Source organism: Sapajus apella, unplaced genomic scaffold (assembly GCF_009761245.1).
Source record: "Sapajus apella isolate SASKATOON/1434 unplaced genomic scaffold, GSC_monkey_1.0 scaffold58, whole genome shotgun sequence".
In the NCBI taxonomy this organism is placed as follows: domain Eukaryota; kingdom Metazoa; phylum Chordata; class Mammalia; order Primates; family Cebidae; genus Sapajus; species Sapajus apella.
In genome coordinates, this window is record NW_022436998.1 from 4,359,596 (window position 1) to 4,376,830 (window position 17,235).

The 17,235-nt window shown below is 36.8% G+C and overlaps 1 protein-coding gene across 5 annotated transcripts in view; it reads right to left on the reverse strand.

Annotated features, from left to right (window-relative positions):
* The window catches only part of PCGF5 (polycomb group ring finger 5), a 117,716-nt gene that overhangs the window by 30,930 nt on the left and 69,551 nt on the right, over positions 1-17,235 (reverse strand). For all 5 annotated transcript variants that reach the window (XM_032245561.1, XM_032245557.1, XM_032245560.1 and 2 more), the window contains 4 exons: positions 11,044-11,140; positions 3,506-3,561; positions 3,339-3,398; positions 346-485 (listed from right to left, as the gene is read on the reverse strand). In XM_032245561.1, the coding sequence (XP_032101452.1) occupies positions 346-485; positions 3,339-3,398; positions 3,506-3,561; positions 11,044-11,140 (353 nt within the window). The remainder of the gene's footprint in view (positions 1-345; positions 486-3,338; positions 3,399-3,505; positions 3,562-11,043; positions 11,141-17,235) is intronic.

Sequence of the window (17,235 nt, forward strand, 5' to 3'; positions counted from 1 at the left end):
AAAGGGCTAGAATTAATGGTGACATAAAATTCTCTAAGTTTGTCACCATGCTTAAAAAACAGAAACTATGCATATGAACTCCCAACAAAGGTATAAAAGGAGGTGGAGAAAGAGAGGTGTGATTCTGTGCATTAGCCACTAGATGGTGGCATTGACCCAGGACGGTTCAGTTGTGGGAATTGCAACAATTTGTAAGCATAGGATTGTCAAAGAATGACATTTTATTTAATTATGTTAATTAAAACTTTGAAAGGAAACATTTTGAAGCATTAGAAAATTTGTCAACAAATTACCAAGGGTTTACTATAAACTGATCATAAAAATACCACAGTCTTGTTCACTCACCTTTACTACATTGTCCCCCGATTGTCCATTATTTCGTAAACAATCTAGACAGATAGCAATTTGTGGGTCACTTCTGTGATAATCTTGATTTTCATCACCTTCTTCATCTACTTTCGGTTTGTCAGCTTTTGAAGTAACATCTGCATAATTTAAACAAAATTAACAGCTATGAATCAAAATTGATTTTAAAGTTAAGCAATAATAATACACTGATTATCAAAAGAAAAATCAACTTAAAAAAATTTCCTAACAGCTTTTGAAGAAGAATGTAGTATCTTTAAAACGTTCCAACCAACTCAACAATGGAAATTCTTTTTTTTTTTTTTTTTTTTTTTTGAAAGGGGGTTTTTCTTTTTTTTTCCCGAGGGGGGGGCAAAATGGCGCGCTCTCGGCTCCCCGCAACCTCCGCCTCCTGGGTTCAGGCAATTCTCCTGCCTCAGCCTCCTGAGTAGCTGGGATTACAGGCACGCGCCACCATGCCCAGCTAATTTTTTGTAGTTTTAGTAGAGACGGGGTTTCACCACGTTGACCAGGATGGTCTTGATCTCTTGACCTCGTGATCCACCCGCCTCGGCCTCCCAAAGTGCTGGGATTACAGGCTTGAGCCACCGCGCCCGGCCTTGGAAATTCTTTTTTTAATTGGAGACTTATTAACTTAGTTTAAGATTTCTATGCTCACTGGGACATCCAAATGAAAGATTCAAGACTAGCTGTATTTAGCCAAAAAAATGATTGCAATTAGTGATTAGACTACGTTAGAGAATAAACAGGATATAAAAAAATACTTCCAAATTATTTATATGTATATATATGAATTATACTCAAGTTTATATACAGAAGTATATATTCAAATTAAAACCAAACACTTTAAATTATAAAACTAAGTTCTCAAAATTTCAAATTACTAGATATAAAATCAGCTAGTGAAAAAAAATGAGTATAATGAATTAGCTTTGTAACACGTATACAGCTATTAATGTATGTTACAACTCAAAGAAATCTGAATGGCCTACTTTGTATTATATACAAATGTATTTCACCTATTACCTGTACCCTATAAATATTGCAGCTATATTTATCATGCATTGGTTGAGTAGCTTTAACATTATGTTGAATACACATCATACAAGGCCTGAGGGAACAATACTGAACCTGCAGCTATCATCCTTACTCTCACAGTGGTCAGGATATGGGATGAAATAAAGGTAAATAAAAAAGAGAAAAACAAAAAAGAAACCAGACAAATATAGGATGGGAGAAGTAAAATGGACTATGCAGGCATATGTAAAAGAGAGAGTAAACCCAAACTTTGGGAGTGAAGCAGAGGTTCAGGGACAATTTCCAGATGAAATACCTTTAAGCTAAAACCTGAAAAAATTAGCCAGCCAAACATTACATTGTAGAAAAACTTCCCTGCAAAGTGACTGGCTAAATCCCCTTGGATACCTATAGTAAAAGCATTACAGGTGTACCATAAAGCAGGGAGGTGGGGTATTTTTCTACATGTTTTCTTCTGCTTATTTATAGAGAATGCACATACACAGGAGTTGCCTTCTATGAACCAAACTCCCAGCTCCAACAAAAAATCCAAATTCTCCACCCAAGCTAAAGACCAAATACCATAAATACTTTAAAAAGGGAGAAACAATAGGAAAAGGGAGATAAAATTCACAAAGTAGGCTACAGCCCTTCACAGGTCAATCTGTGATATGTAGAATAATAGAGTAAACCTGCCACATAATTTCTGAGGACAATCTCCCAGGCTCCTGTCCTCTTGAAAAGATTGTCAAAAACTGGAATATTTAATTAGCCTTATCTGTATTTTTATTACAGCACTACTACAATTGCTTATCGTTGTCTAATTGCAGTGTATATTTGGGTAAAAAAAGGCCTAGTTAAGTCATTTTTTTGGTCAGGCTTAGCTTCTTTGCCTTTTTTTGTTGTTGTTGTTATAGATTAAAAATAGTCTCTTGCTACCTTACTCTAATCATCAAAACTATTCTCGAACTTCCCCTTCTCTAAGAAAACGACTTTGCACAGTTAAGTTGAACTAATAAAATGATAATCTCCATTTTACAGATTAAGAGAGAGATGGCATTTTCTCATCTACCTTCGTCATGTATAATTGGCAATCCTGTGATCTTACGGGAAAACCAAGATTGGGAGGCTGAACTCACAAGTGGCCCCATAAGAACACACACATATTCTTGAATAACTTTAAATGGTATTTAGGACATCTTAAATTAAATCTCATATTAAAAAAACAATGGGAATGATACTACTTTCTTATTTCATATATCCCTTTGTGTGGGTTTTATACATATATATGTATGCTAAAAGCCTTTTATCTGCTCAGTAATGTTTGCCCCTTTGCTGCAATTATTAAAAATTACTAATTGCTGAGTCTCTTGGAACCTAGAGGAGAAATCTGGACATGCAGCATAGGTGATGGGGAAAATTCCCATAAGCATCCAGAAATACTTTCTAAATTTCCATGACATATAGGTTTGTATCACCTGAGCTCTACTTATAAAAACTTCATTCCAGAATATTAGAGCATTGTAAAATCTCCTGATCTGGCTTTCAGCCACATCTCAGTTCCTTCTCCTATAGAGACAAACATACAAAAGAAATAAAACACAAAGCTCTTCACTGTTTAGTTGCAAGCTGTGGCTATTTCTTACTTCAGCTTCCTTTAGCTCCCTAGAAATTACTACGATAAACATCTAGCCAATTTTCTCTTTTATCTCCCTTTTCTCTTCCCAAAGTCCAGTTTCCTCTGTTTCCAATTATCTTCTACTAAAGTGACTTCAGATTTACATTCATTTATATAAAATCTCCTACAGAGAAAAAGGTTCATAATGTAAATAAAAGGGAGCAGAAATTTAATACAGGAAAAATGTGAGCCTGAAGAGAGCTATTAGTTCACCTAAGCTATGAAAAACTGACCAATTTAAGAGATGCTTTCAGAAACAGACATAAGAAAAAGTCACCTTGTCCATTTTCTTGAGGCTTATTTTTCTTCCAAAATTCAGATTCACGCTCAAGTTCTTCTAAATTTAAATGAAAGAGAGTATAAAAAGAAAAGTCATGAAATTTGTAATAGAAATGTTGATTTCATAAAACACAAAAGTCTGCAAGAACCCAAAGAGCCACTTACGTTCTCGCAGTCCAGGGACCAGCTTAAATATAATTTCCTCTAATGTATTGTCCAACCTTCGAAAGGGGAGAGAAAGAATATACTAACAATGAAGATACCAAAATCTGACACGTAAATAGTCTGAAATGTATATCTTATATGTATTACAAAATATAGAACATATACAATTTTAGCACATCTACTATACCACACTCTTCTGTCCAGGGAACACACCTATTTCCAGCCTTCCCCAGTAGTAGACTGATTACAAAAATGGTCCCAGTCCCCAGCTCTCTCTATATCCACACTCTTGAGCATGACTTTGAAATTCCTCCCTTGACTAAGGAGGGGAGTCTATTTCCCTGCCTTGGAAATATGGGCTGGCCTTAAAACTTGAGGCCAGCAGAATGTGGCACAAGTGACTGTGCTTGGTTCTAAGCCTAGGCCTCAACAGGCATCACATGCTTTTGTTTCTATTTCTCTCTCTTTCATAGAATCCTGATAGTATGAGAACAAGGCTGGAGGATGAGAGACCATGTAGAAGAGACCAAGCTGCCCAGCTGAAGCCATTTTAGACTAGTCCACAAACAGCCCATCCCCCAAAATCAGCACAGCAGATTACCCAATGCACACAGCAAACTGCATTAGCATGAGTGAGCCCAGCCAAGACCAGAAGAACCACCCAGCTTACCCAGGGAACTAGGAGGAATAATAAATGCTTGCTTTTTCAAGCATCAGTTTAGGAGTTGCTGTTATGCAGCAACAGCTGATACCCCCATTCTCAAAATTTCTACCACAGCTCTGGCTCTTTCCCATAAAGGAAATAATCTCCATTCCACTCTTCTGAGAAATGTAGACCACTTTATCATTCTACCTTCTGAAATGAAAACTTCAAATATTTATCTTGACATTTTTCTTATTTTCTTTCCTGCTATATAATTCACCTTTTTCATGGCTTTTTGTCTTTAATCCCATTCTCTTGCCCCCACAACACCCTCTTCCTACCCCATCTCCTTCATCCTGCTTAACGGCATTACTCTTCTACAAGACTACAAACACACAGAGGTTTCTTGTATCAAAAAAAAAGACCCAAAACCTTTATTAATGCATTGTATTTTCAAACTATTATTCTGTTTCTCAATCTTTTCTTCTAACTGGAAAAAAATATGAAAGTAAAACCTACATTATTTCTGTACCCTACTCTGTTTTCCTTCTTTTACTCTACTGAACTCTGCAAATCATCCATAACTTCCATACTGAACAGGTTTAAAAGTTTTAGAATTAAAATTTAAACTTAAAAATTCTTGTTTAAGTTTACATTTCTTCTATATTTCTCTGCAGCAGTTTGACAGTGTTGTCTGACACTGCCTGCCTCCCTGAAAATCTCCTTTGTTTTCATTTTTTAAATTTCCAAGTCTGTTCTTTCTTTGTTACTAAGTATTTTTCTGTTTCCCAGCTACTTTTAAATCTGATATTCTCCCTTGCTTTGTACTCTGCACTCTGATCTTTTCAAAGTTCTGTCTTCCTTGGGGATTTCATCTGCTTTGGTGTCTTCAAAACTAACATATAGGCAGAGATCCATCCATGTGTCTATCTACATGCTTTTATGTAGCATCTCTCTGCTGATTTCAAGTTCCATATTTCCAAAGAATGCTAAACATTTCAAATACCTCCTTTTATTCATCTATGTCAAGATTGTCTCATCTATCCTTCTCCAATAAAATACTAAGTACCTCACCCACTGTCTCACATTTTTAAAATTAAATTTTTAAGTAATACCATAATTCTCCCAAGTTGGCTCAAAATATGAGAAGGATCTTAACTTCTCTCTTTCCCTTCATTTACACATTTACTCACCAAACCACATCTGTCCCATCTATTCCTCCGTCATTTCTTCCGTTCCTTCAATTACCATCCTACTTTGAACAGAGCAGAGACAAGCTCACAATGAATCTTCCTAAAGTACTAATCTGATTGTGTTAATTACCTCTCAAGAACTAATTTTTCCCTACTACCTGGCTTCATGTATTTACATAACTTGAGTCCAACCTATACCATAACTGGTACTATTCACTCACTGTCTCTCTTCTCCAGCCAACTGGCTTATTCAATTATCCCAAGAATTCCTTGTCTTTTTCAATTCATTTTTTCTCCCTCGTTTTTTACATCCTGGCTCAAATACTCTTTATACTCTCCGATCAAACCAATGCTATCTTATTCTTCAAGACGAAGTTACTTGTAAAGTTTTCCCAGGCTATTTAGTAGAAGGAGTGCATAAAAAATAGCACTTCTCACTATGTACAAACAGATCAGGAATCAACTTAGTTTTATTTCTGTTTCCTCTGAAACATTACTTACCACTTTGATGCCCTTTTCTGTCCTCTCAACCCAACTTAGGATTAATCTGTTCTACGGTCAGTCATTAAATCACTTCCTTACATGTACCCTTGTCTCTATCTTACTTGCTCAAAATTATTTGGTACAACTTGGGTTAAATACAACTTTCCTTCAACTCTGCACTGGTACCCATGGCTGCATAAAAACACAACCACACCACTTCAAATTCCAAACTACAACCCAAATATGCCTTTAAGTTTTCCAGGAATCATACTACACTCCCAAGTGTATTGATTCTCTCACTCTCCTTGACAACACGCTTTTTTCCCTCCCCAACCCTCCAAATCCCTTTTCTCCATCCTTAATTTTGGCTAATAAACACTTTCCTCTAGTGAAATATGTCAAAGCAAGAAAAAACAAACTTCCATAGGCCCTGGCCACCATACTTACCTATAGCATCTGCATCATGTACTCTCTGTCTGCCTGCCTGTTGCTACAACTTTTTTTGTCAGTGCTCCTATTGAAAACCAGTGTCTCCTCTTATGCTGTTAAATTCCATTCCCTACTCTCCTATATTATTAACTTTCTGCTTTCTACTGGATCATTCCCTTCAAATATGGCATTATTTTTCCCTTATCAAAACAAAATAAAGAAACTTCTTGGCTGCACTTGACAGTAACCCACCACTGCCCCCAATTTCTTTGCTCCCATTTGTAGCAAAACTCCTTGAAAGAGCTGTCTATACTCACTGTTGCTAATTCCTCTCTTAAAACAATCCAATTAGGTTTTTTGTCTCACAGCTTCTTTAGAGTTGAGAGGAGCACCTGCAAGTGCTCTTTTCAAAGTTGATAACCTCCATGTTGCTTAATCTAATAATCATTCTCAGTCTTCACCTTGTTTGTACCCATAAACAACAAATGACACAGATGGATCACTCCGTCTTCTTTGACATACATACTGTGTTCACTTGACTTCTAGGGCACTACACATTCCTGGATTTTCCTCCACCTCACTGGTTGCACCTTCTCAGTTTCTTCTGCTGGCTCCTCCTGTCTCTGAACACTTAATGCTGGAGTTCTCCAGGGCTCTGTCCTTGGTCCTTTACTCATTCCTCTCTGTACTTACTCCCTGAAGTGATCACATCCTGCCTCACAACTTGAAAAATCTTCTATATGCTAAAGACTACCAAATGTTTATCTCTAGCCTAGACCTCTCCCTTTGAGTTCCAGACCCATATATATATATATATACACTTACCAACTTTCTCTCTTCTCTGAAATGAATAACTCAACATGTCCACAATCAAAGTCCTGATCTACCCCTTCCATGCTCTATTATTAATCTTCCCAACTCAGTTAATGGCAACTCCGTTCTTCCAGTTGCTCAGGTCAGAAATCTTAAAGTCATGCTCAGATCAGAAATCTTAAAGTCATGTTCAACTCTTCTTTATCCTATATCCATTCCATCAGCAAACCTTGCTGAATCTACTTTAGAAATATATTCAGAATATGAGCATTTCTTGTCCCCTCTTCAGCTACTACCTCTCACCAGGGTCAGTGCAATTACTTTCTAACTGTTCTCCCTGCTTCTACCCTTGCCTTGCTATATGCAAGGGTATTCTCAATACAGTCATCAAAATGTTCATATCGGATCAATCCTCCAACCAAAATCCTGCATAGGCTCCCCATTTCATTTAGAGTAAAAGATAAAATGTTTATAGTGGCCTACATGGCCCTTCATGATCTGGAATCTCATGATCTCTCTGCCCTTGTTACCCAGTATTCTGTCTCTCACTCATTGTTTCCCAGTATTCTGTCTCTCACTCATTGTTCCCCACACACCCAGGTCTCCTTGCTGGTTGTCCAACAAGGCATATATACACTTCTGACTTAGGCGCTTTGCACTGGCTGCTCCCTTTACCTGGAATAGGCATGCCTTCCCAGACCTGTCCATGGTTAACCTCTCATAGTCTCCAAGTCTTTGCTTAAATCTCACCTTCCCATTGAAGCCGATCCTCACCATCTTATTTAAAACTGCAATCTGCTGCTCCCTTGACACTCCTGACCTCCTCACCCCACAACACTTCTCCCTTTCTTCCCTTTGTAATTTTCACTTTCTAACATACCATATAAGTTACTTATTATATGGTTTATTGAATGTCTGTCACTACAAAAATATTAAATCTACAAGGGCAAAGATCCTTACCTATTTTGTCTGCGAATGGACCTCAATCACCTAGAATAATGTCTGGACATAGCAGGCATCCAGTAAATATTTGCTGAATGAATGATTCCCCTCATGGAGGGGCATCTTCCTCCAACTTCCTTCTACTGTCTATATCAGTGATGTCCAATAGAAATATAATGTGAGTCAAATATGTAATTTTAAATTTTTAGTAGGCACATTAACATCAGTTACTTTACACTTTTTATGTAAAACTAACTTTGTTTTGTTATATATGAAAATATATTTAATAATAATTTAGTAATTTTTATTTATTGAAGAATAAAGTTATCTTTAGTGGGAAAATATTTACACTGCTTCAGGTTTTAATTGAAATTAAATTAGAAATTCCATTCCTCAGTTGCACTAGCAACATTGAAAGTGCTTAACAACCACATGTGGCTAATTGCTACCATACTGGACAGTACAAATACAGACTGCTTGTTTCCCAGGCCTGCTGCACAACTGTCAGATCCCTTCACCTCCCTGCTATGTTAGATTCCTTTATCCTTTCTTGATTTATACTCAAGCTTCCCAAAAGCTTACTGAGAAAAAGTACATAGAAGGGAAATTTTTTGCTACATGTGTCACAGGCAATTTAGGCACCTAACGAAGGAGCCTAAATTCCCCTTATTGCTTGCTAACAAAATCCAATTATGTTCTGGCTGCAATGTTGGCACCCCCTAGGATAATTCATGATTTGTTAAAGCATTTCAAAACCCACCACACCACTTTACCTAGTGAGTGTCATGTGACCTAGTTTGGGCTAAAAAGAAGGAGCCTGCTGTAGGAAACTTTAGTAAAGATTGTCCCCTCCCTACTATCTCCCTACTCCTTAGTTCCCTGGTATACTTAGGCCTCTGAGGTCTGTTCAACTGTCACCACCACCAGTTTGCTTTCTAGTTTTCAGTTTCTGCTGACATCTATTCTACCATTTCTTCTTATCCTTTAAAAAGTATTTACTGAGAACCTAGGTGCCGAAGACACAGAGTATCTTGTTCTTATTATCTCTGAGTTTATGTCTTTAAAATAATTCCTTTGCAGTAATTTCAGTTGAATTTTAGGAGGAAAACAATTTCTATAAAGGATATCTTTAGATAATTTGAGAAAACTAGAATATGGAAGTTAGGTTAAAGTATTATACCAATGCAATCATACTGTGGTTATGTGATACAATATCCTTATTCTTAGGAAATATACACTGAAATATTTAAGAGTAAGGGGCCATGATACATGTAGCTTACCCTCAAATAGTTCAGAAAAAATAAAGCATGCAGTACACACATGCTCATGAGCAAATGATATAAAATGTTAATAAGAGGCTAATCTGAGTGAACAGAATGCAAGTAGTTCTTGTACTACTTTTATTTGGGGGATTATTTTTAAGTTTGAAATTATTTCCAAATAAAAAGTTAAAAATATATGTTATACTTTAGCCAACAGAACAGATTTGATTAAACAGTGTCTGGATTCCTTCAGGTATCTAATGGCCAGAACCAAAAGAATAAGATAAAATGCCTTATGATGTGGTCCTTTAAGAACAGAGAAGGTAATTATTATTAACTGTTTTTTATTAAGTTTTTTATTCTAATAAAAAATAAATTATTTTAGTTTTTATTAACAGTTGGTAATAATTTTTCATTACAACTGGATATTAACAGTTTCCTGTTTTAAAATTAAGAAAAAAAATTATTTGAGAGAAAATGTTTGCTTTATTCTCCGAATTACTGAAGTCAGTTTCCTTATTGCAGCACTACTGATGTTTTAGGCTGGATAAATTTTGCTGTGTGGGGCCTATCCTGTGCATTGTAGGATGCTTAGTAGCATCCCTAGTCCCTACCTACGAGATGCCAGGAACACCCATCCAGATCCGACAACCAAAAATGTCTCCAGATGTTGCTAAATGTTTCCTGGGGCAAAATCACCCCTGGTTGAGAGGTACTGATATAAATCCAACTAGAAGAAGGCTTGCTCAGAATTACAGACCAGAGTTGACCAGTGGTTCCCAAATGTTGGCATATATTAGCATCGCCTAGAGAGCTTGCTAAACTAAGTGAGCTCCAATCCCCAAGTGTCTGATTTAGCAGCTCTGATGTGTGGTCTGAGAACTGTCATTTCTAACATGATACTAATGGTTTGGGGATCACACTTTGAAAACCACAGGGCTAGACATTTACCTGTAGACAAATCATCCCAAACAGGCATTAAAATTGAAAAACAAAAGTCTGAAATGTAAGACTTGCAAATCCAGATTTATAGAATGACGGCAAACACCACACAAATAAGAGAGTTATGAAAGTTTCCAGAGACTATCTAGCTCTATCTTTAGATGTGTAGCTTCTTAAAGATCACACAAGTGATCTGCATTAGAGCTATAGCGGATGGGAAACAATGGGATGGAAATGGGTCTAGTGGTGAGGACACATGGCCTGTAGCTGGAAAGTGACATTTGAGGTATTCTGTGAAGCTTTAGGTTAGGTCATATCACTTCTCCAGATTTCAATAAAGGGGTTTGGATTAGAATCTCATAGACTACTTCCAGCTTTAAAAATATATGATTATACTGCGTAAGTTGAGGGGTAAAGTAAATGGTAGCCTTAAAAAAACTTTTAAGTTTTACATAAATTTTCATATACTATTTTTTGAGTTAAGTGGTAAATTTAAAAATCAGTAGTCCTAATATTAGTTTTTCTCTGAGTTCTCCATCTTTCTACTACTGTGTAGCTCAACATAATACAGACTTAAAATACTGAAAATACCTGTAACCTAAAGTCACTCTTACAGCCAAAGAGAAAGTTATACTTTTAATTTGGAAATGTATTTCTTAAATATTTAAGATGTAAACCTTATTTTTAATACTTAATAAAATACTTTAAAATAAAAATCATAAGACCTATATATTAACTGAGTCAAGACATGAAATACTATGACATATAATAAAAATTAAGTGCTCATTCAACTTATTTAAATTAGATAAACTGTAAAATATATATCCTTACCTCAACATTTCTAATGGATTTGTCTCATGAACTTGGTTGCCACACCTTGGGCAATCATTGCTATCTTCAAAGTGCTGAACAATACAAGTCTTACAGACTAAGAAGAAAGAAAACGTTAGGTTAAAATGCATCATATGAACTTTCATTTAATGTTTAAGTATAATTAGAAACAAAACTTAAAATACCTACTACAAGTAGAATATCATTATTTAATTAAACTTCAAAAACCTTATAATTGTAACACTGTAATAAAACCCAAATGAAATAAAAGTCTACTGCCACAAATAAAAAGCATACGCTATTTTGCTTATTGTTTTTCTTAAATACGTTCACACACCAAATACTACTCATCATCATATTAGGTTAAAAATGTTGGTGCATTTACATAAAATAAGTTTTTCTCATTTAAAGAAGTAGGACAGAAAAAGGTAAAAAGTTAAGTCTGCATTTATTCCCTTTGATAAACATTTATTTAAATGCAACATAAATAACTCTTAACATAACTTGAGAGTTTTCAACCTGTTTGTATTACTTTTATTGGCAGGGTGCTCCAGGGACAAACTGGGAGTTACAATGGACTTTCTGCCCTTGGCAGGGTGTAATGAGTTTCCACTCACAGGTACTGTAATTCCATGGAGCACAAAGTATCAACAATGGTATCAAGCTGGGACAAAGGCATGAGAGGTAAATTGGAAGAATGACTGAAAAAGTGACAGGGATAAACAAAATTTCAAATAAAGATTCTAAACAGAGACAATGGAAATGTGACTTGTGGGTCTGGAGCCACAAGACTATACAGCCCACATTTCCTACAAACACTACTAATCTCTCTGGCTTTAAATCTCTCATCTTTCACTTAAGTGCTTCTACTACTTATTATGCCAATCGTTTTGCCCCAATACCTTAGACATATTTACAGCACCTGAAATATAAAATATTAGTTCAATTACTCATCTTAATACCCCTCCTCCATTCTATTACCCTGTATAACCTGAAGTTTTCACATGGTATAGATTGGCTCTAATACTCCCCTTTCACAGCTGCATTCCAAGCTACTTCTTTTCCACTCCTCATGATCTACACTATCTAAAGGTTTACCTAAATGTTTGGTCAAAAGTAAACACTAGGATTCTTACACATGAGATTAGGTTTGTTAGTGATAAGTAATATTTTTACCTGCCCCCCGCCCCCGCCTCCAAAAAAATAAAATAAATAAGGTAGAGATAGGGTGCTGGGAGCTGGCAGCTATTTTAAATAACGTGATCAGGATAGGATCCTTTAGCTACCCGTAAGTTGGTGACATTTGAGCAGTTTTTTGTTGGATGAATGTATCTGAATCCTATACTCTCTACCTCTTTTTACCATTAAACACAGCTCCTAGGATAACACTGCCTTCATGACAATTCTCACAAAATGTGGGTAAGAGATGGTATCAGAAAATCTTAAAATAAAAAAAGCTTAGATATAAAAAGTTTAGCCCCAGGGCTATTATGTACAATTGAATACTTCCCCTTCTTCCCAAATTTCATGTCCCCAGAAGGGTTTCTAAATGTCTTCTCAAGTCAAAATAATCTTTGGGAAGAGAGGATTGCCTTGTTATGCCAAGTTGAAGTAGCAGACAGACAAGCTGAATTCCTTCAGAAGACTGCTGGTATTTGCTCTTTTCTCAGGGATTCTAGATAAGTCTCTGAAATTTGGGAAAGAGGCAAAAACAAAAAACAAACAAAACCCAGATAAGAAACAAGAGTGGAGGGATTTTAAAAGCCTGATCCTGACATGGAGCTCTGATCCCTGTGGTTCAAAAGGTTTACTGTACTCAATGGTTTGGCAATTCCTGGTTGTCTACTGGGCTTGACCAAATAGAGCGGCATGTGACATGTCCAGAACAAGTCCTCACCTGGATCAGCCAAAAGGCTAAGGGGAAAATCCTATCCTCTCAGAAGCTCTACTAAGCTAGGCTGCTCATGAAAGAGTTGCAGGGCTCAAGCATCCAAAGATGCATACATTAAGAGTAAAGTTATGCTAATTGCTTATGGTCAAAGCAGCACTAGTACCCAAGAACACTGGTAGCGAAGAGTAATCTATATTCTAGATCTGGACTGCCCAATACAGTAGCCACTAGCCACATGTGGCCGCTAAGCATTGGAAATGTGGCTAGTTTAAAGTGAGATGTAATGTTAAGTATAAAATATACACTAGATTTCAGATATGACATGAAAAGGTAATCTCAATAATTTTTATATTAATTACATGTTGAAATGGCAATATTTTAGATATATTGGGTTAAATATATTATTTAAATTAATTTCAATTGTTTCTTTTTTAATGTGGCTACTAGAAAATTTTAAATTATACACATGGCTCACATTTTATCTCTACTGAAGGATACTATTCTAGATGGAGACAGAACCCCTCCTATCAAGAGTGGAATTTATTTTCACACCAACAACTGAGATACAGTATCTTATTCCACTTTTGCTAGTGAAAAAGAGGTTTCAATAGGCCCAGTCACCTGCCTACTCTGGTGAATGGCACCACAAAGGCCTAAATCCAGGTTTTCTGATGTGAATTGTTTGTTTGTCTGAGACGGAATATCACTCTGTTGCCCAGGCTGGAGTACAGTGGTGCGATCTCGGCTCACTGCAACCTCTATCTTCTGGGTTCAAGTGATTCTCCTGCCTCAGCCTCTCTGGTAGCTGGGATTACAGGTGCCTACCACCACGCCAGGCTAATTATTTGTATTTTCAGTAGAGATGGGGTTTTGCTATGTTGGCCAGACTAGTCTCAAACTCCCGGCCTCAAGTGATCTGCCTGCCTTGGCCTCCCAAATTGCTGGGATTACAGGCATGAGTCACCGTGCCCAGCCCTGATGTGAATTTTTTAAAACATTTTTTCAGCGGCTAATACCAAAAACTGTTTTTCCTGACAATTTTTTTCAGATAGTTTTAGTAAAAGACAACTTTAAGATGCTGAAGAATGTAATATTTTGACGTGCTTTCTTTTTCATTTGGATGATTTGGTGGTAGCTATCATTATCGTTATCGTAGTTAACAATGGGTTTATGTACCAGCCCTTATCCTAAATATGCACATGTATTCAACATATTATGTCCATGTATGCCCTAATCAACATATATTTAATTCAGTACAATTTAGTAATCTAATCCTCACTCCATCTCTATTAATTAGATAGCATTATTAAGCCTCTTATACATAAAAAATTGAACAGAGAATTTGAGCAAGTTGTCTAAAATTATGAAGTCAGTAAGTGATTAAAACCAGTATTTGAATCCATTTTTTTAACCAATGTATGTGTATGTTATACATTTACTTCACACTTTATTTACACAATCTACAATATATAGAAAAAGAATGTCTTATACCTTATTTTAGGAGCCTTAAATATGTCTAGTTGTACAATTACATCTCCTTTTAAACTGTATATAGCCCTTTTCAGTAGCTTATTTGTTCCTTTAAAAAAATCTCTAGAAGATATATCGCCCAAATGGCTTTTAAAAACTGTTAAATAAAGCACAACCTTATATAAATTAGAACCTGAGGAAATCCAGGCTAGAAGCTAGAAGCTGGAAAAAGTAAAGTGAGTATTTGGTTTCCCTTAGATGCTTAAACGACTTCTCAATACTATAAAACTCACCCCTAATTCTTAGTTTATAATTTGAAGTCCATACTAGCAGTACAGCACATTTTAAAAGTATCTTAAAGATTTAATGCAGACTCTCTAACTGCTCAACCGCTGTAGTGGTTAACAAAATTGGTCCAAAAATGATGTTTAAAAAGGTCCTAGTCTAAGGTTAAGACTATGTATGCAGATGAAGTCAAGTCTTCATTCTCAACAGCCACTTCACAGACAGATTCTATAGCCATAATAAACACCTGGGTCAGGGAGTTAAGCTTACCAAAGATGTCCTCAGGTGGCAAAACAAGTAACCACTTAGCTAACATTTACTGAGCACTAACCAAATATCAGGCTTGGGCTCAGGACTTTGTATGAATTATAGTATGGACAGTTACTATCCTCCTTGGCAAGTGAGGAATGTAGTGATGGAGAGCCTGAGTAGGCTGCTTGCATCTGCCCAACTGTGCAGCAAAGATGGTATCCATCCCCAGGCTGTGCAGCTCCAGGCCTAAAATCCAAACCACTATGCAATGTATCTTAGAATTAATAATAACATTTGGTCCCTGGCATCAAAATAAAAAATTCATATCATATCTACATATTTATTATTTATTATTTCTTTGTTTGAGACAGGGTCTAACTCTGGTTTCCCAGGCTGGAGTGCAGTGGCACAATCATGGTTCACTGCAGCCTCAGACTCCTGGGCTCAAGTGATCCTCCTGCCTCAGCCTCCTGAGTAGTCAGGACTATAGGCATGGGCCACTATATTAGTCCGTTTTCATGCTGCTGATAAAGACATACTTGAGACTGGGCAATTTACAAAAGAAAGGGGTTTACTGGACTTAACAGGAGCAAGTCACATCTTACATGGATGGCGGCAGGCAAAAGGAAAGTTTATGCAGGGGAATTCCTCTTTTTTTTGGGGGGGGGATGGAGTCTTGCTCTATCACCCAGGCTAGATTGCAGTGGCACAGTCTTGCCTCACTACAACCTCCACCTCCCATGTTCAAGCGATTCTCCTACCTCAGCCTCCTGAGTACCTGGGACTACAGGCATGCGCTACCAACTCCTGGCTAATTTTTGTATTTTTAGTAGAGATGGGTTTCACCATATTGGCTAGGTTGGTCTCGAACTCCTGATCTTGTGATCTGCCTGCCTTGGCCTCCCAAAGTGCTGAGATTACAGGTGTGAGCCACTGCACCCACCCGGAAACTCCTCTTTTTAAAACCACCATATCTTGTAAGACTTATTCACCATTGCAAGAACAGCATGAGAAAGACCTGTCCCATGATTCAATTACCTCCCACTGGATTCCTCCCAGCATGTGGGAATTGTGGGAGTTACAATTCAATTTGAGATTTGGGTGGGGTCACAGCCAAGCTATATCGGCCACCATGCCCAGCTAATTTTTAAAATTTTTTGTAGAGACGGGGTCTCACCATGTTGCCCAGGCTGGTCTCAAACTCCCATGTTAAAGTGATTCTCCTGCCTCAGCCTCTCAAAGTTCTGTGATTAGCCAGCACACCTGGCCCTTTACATTTACCCCATCACAAACATCATTAAACTTTTGCCTAATGTTTTCTAAGTGAATTCCTTACTTTTACCATTTCTTAGATTTGAACTAGGTTGTTGGACAAATTAATAGAGAAACAGCCACTGCATCATCTAAAGCAGTGGCTCTAAAATTTAAATGGGCATCACAATCACTAATTTGAATTTTTAAAGAATTGACTCATAAGCTCCATCCCAGACCATTTAATTTAGAATATCGAGGAGATTAGCACCAGGACTATAACTGTGCAAAACCCTCTCACTGACGCAGCCAAAAGATAACCGGGAAACACTGGCCAAGGGAGATCAGAAGGTAATCACAAAAATCTTACTGACTAGTACCATTGTTAGGCTGCCCATTCCAGGATTTGGCTCTTTGCTAAACCATCACTAGAAGTCACTTTATTATCACCATTAAGAAATCACTATGACACGACAAAAAATAATTAAAGAATTTGTGATCAATGTACTCTCTTCCTATAATGCAGATCTACATGAAAAACCAAGATAGTACAGCATAGTTGTTCCAGATAATCTTGAGACAGACTACTTATATCTGAATCCCAGTTCTCCCATTAAGCAAACTACTTACTTTGTGCCTCTGTGTACAAGGGAGATAACAAATGTACCTATCTCACAGGTTCTTGTGAGGCTGAAAGGAGATAATATATGTAAAGTTTACTGGTTTATAATGTCTGGTAACTTGTAAGTATTCAATAAATGTGAGCTTTATCATAAATTAGATTATTGGATGTGCATAAAATAAGGAATCAGTATCAGAAAATTGAATAACATCAGACTATGATTAGTTTGACGGACTAATCATAAATAACAGATATAGTACTGATGGAATTTGAAGTATCTCTCATTCACTGGTATTAATTCCCTGCCACCATTTCTACCCAGTGATAGTCTTGCAACTCAAGTATGATGTTTAAGATACATTGCTTCACCTGAATAGGAAGGGCCTATCTTTGTATGAAAGACACTTCTTTAACTGGGGTG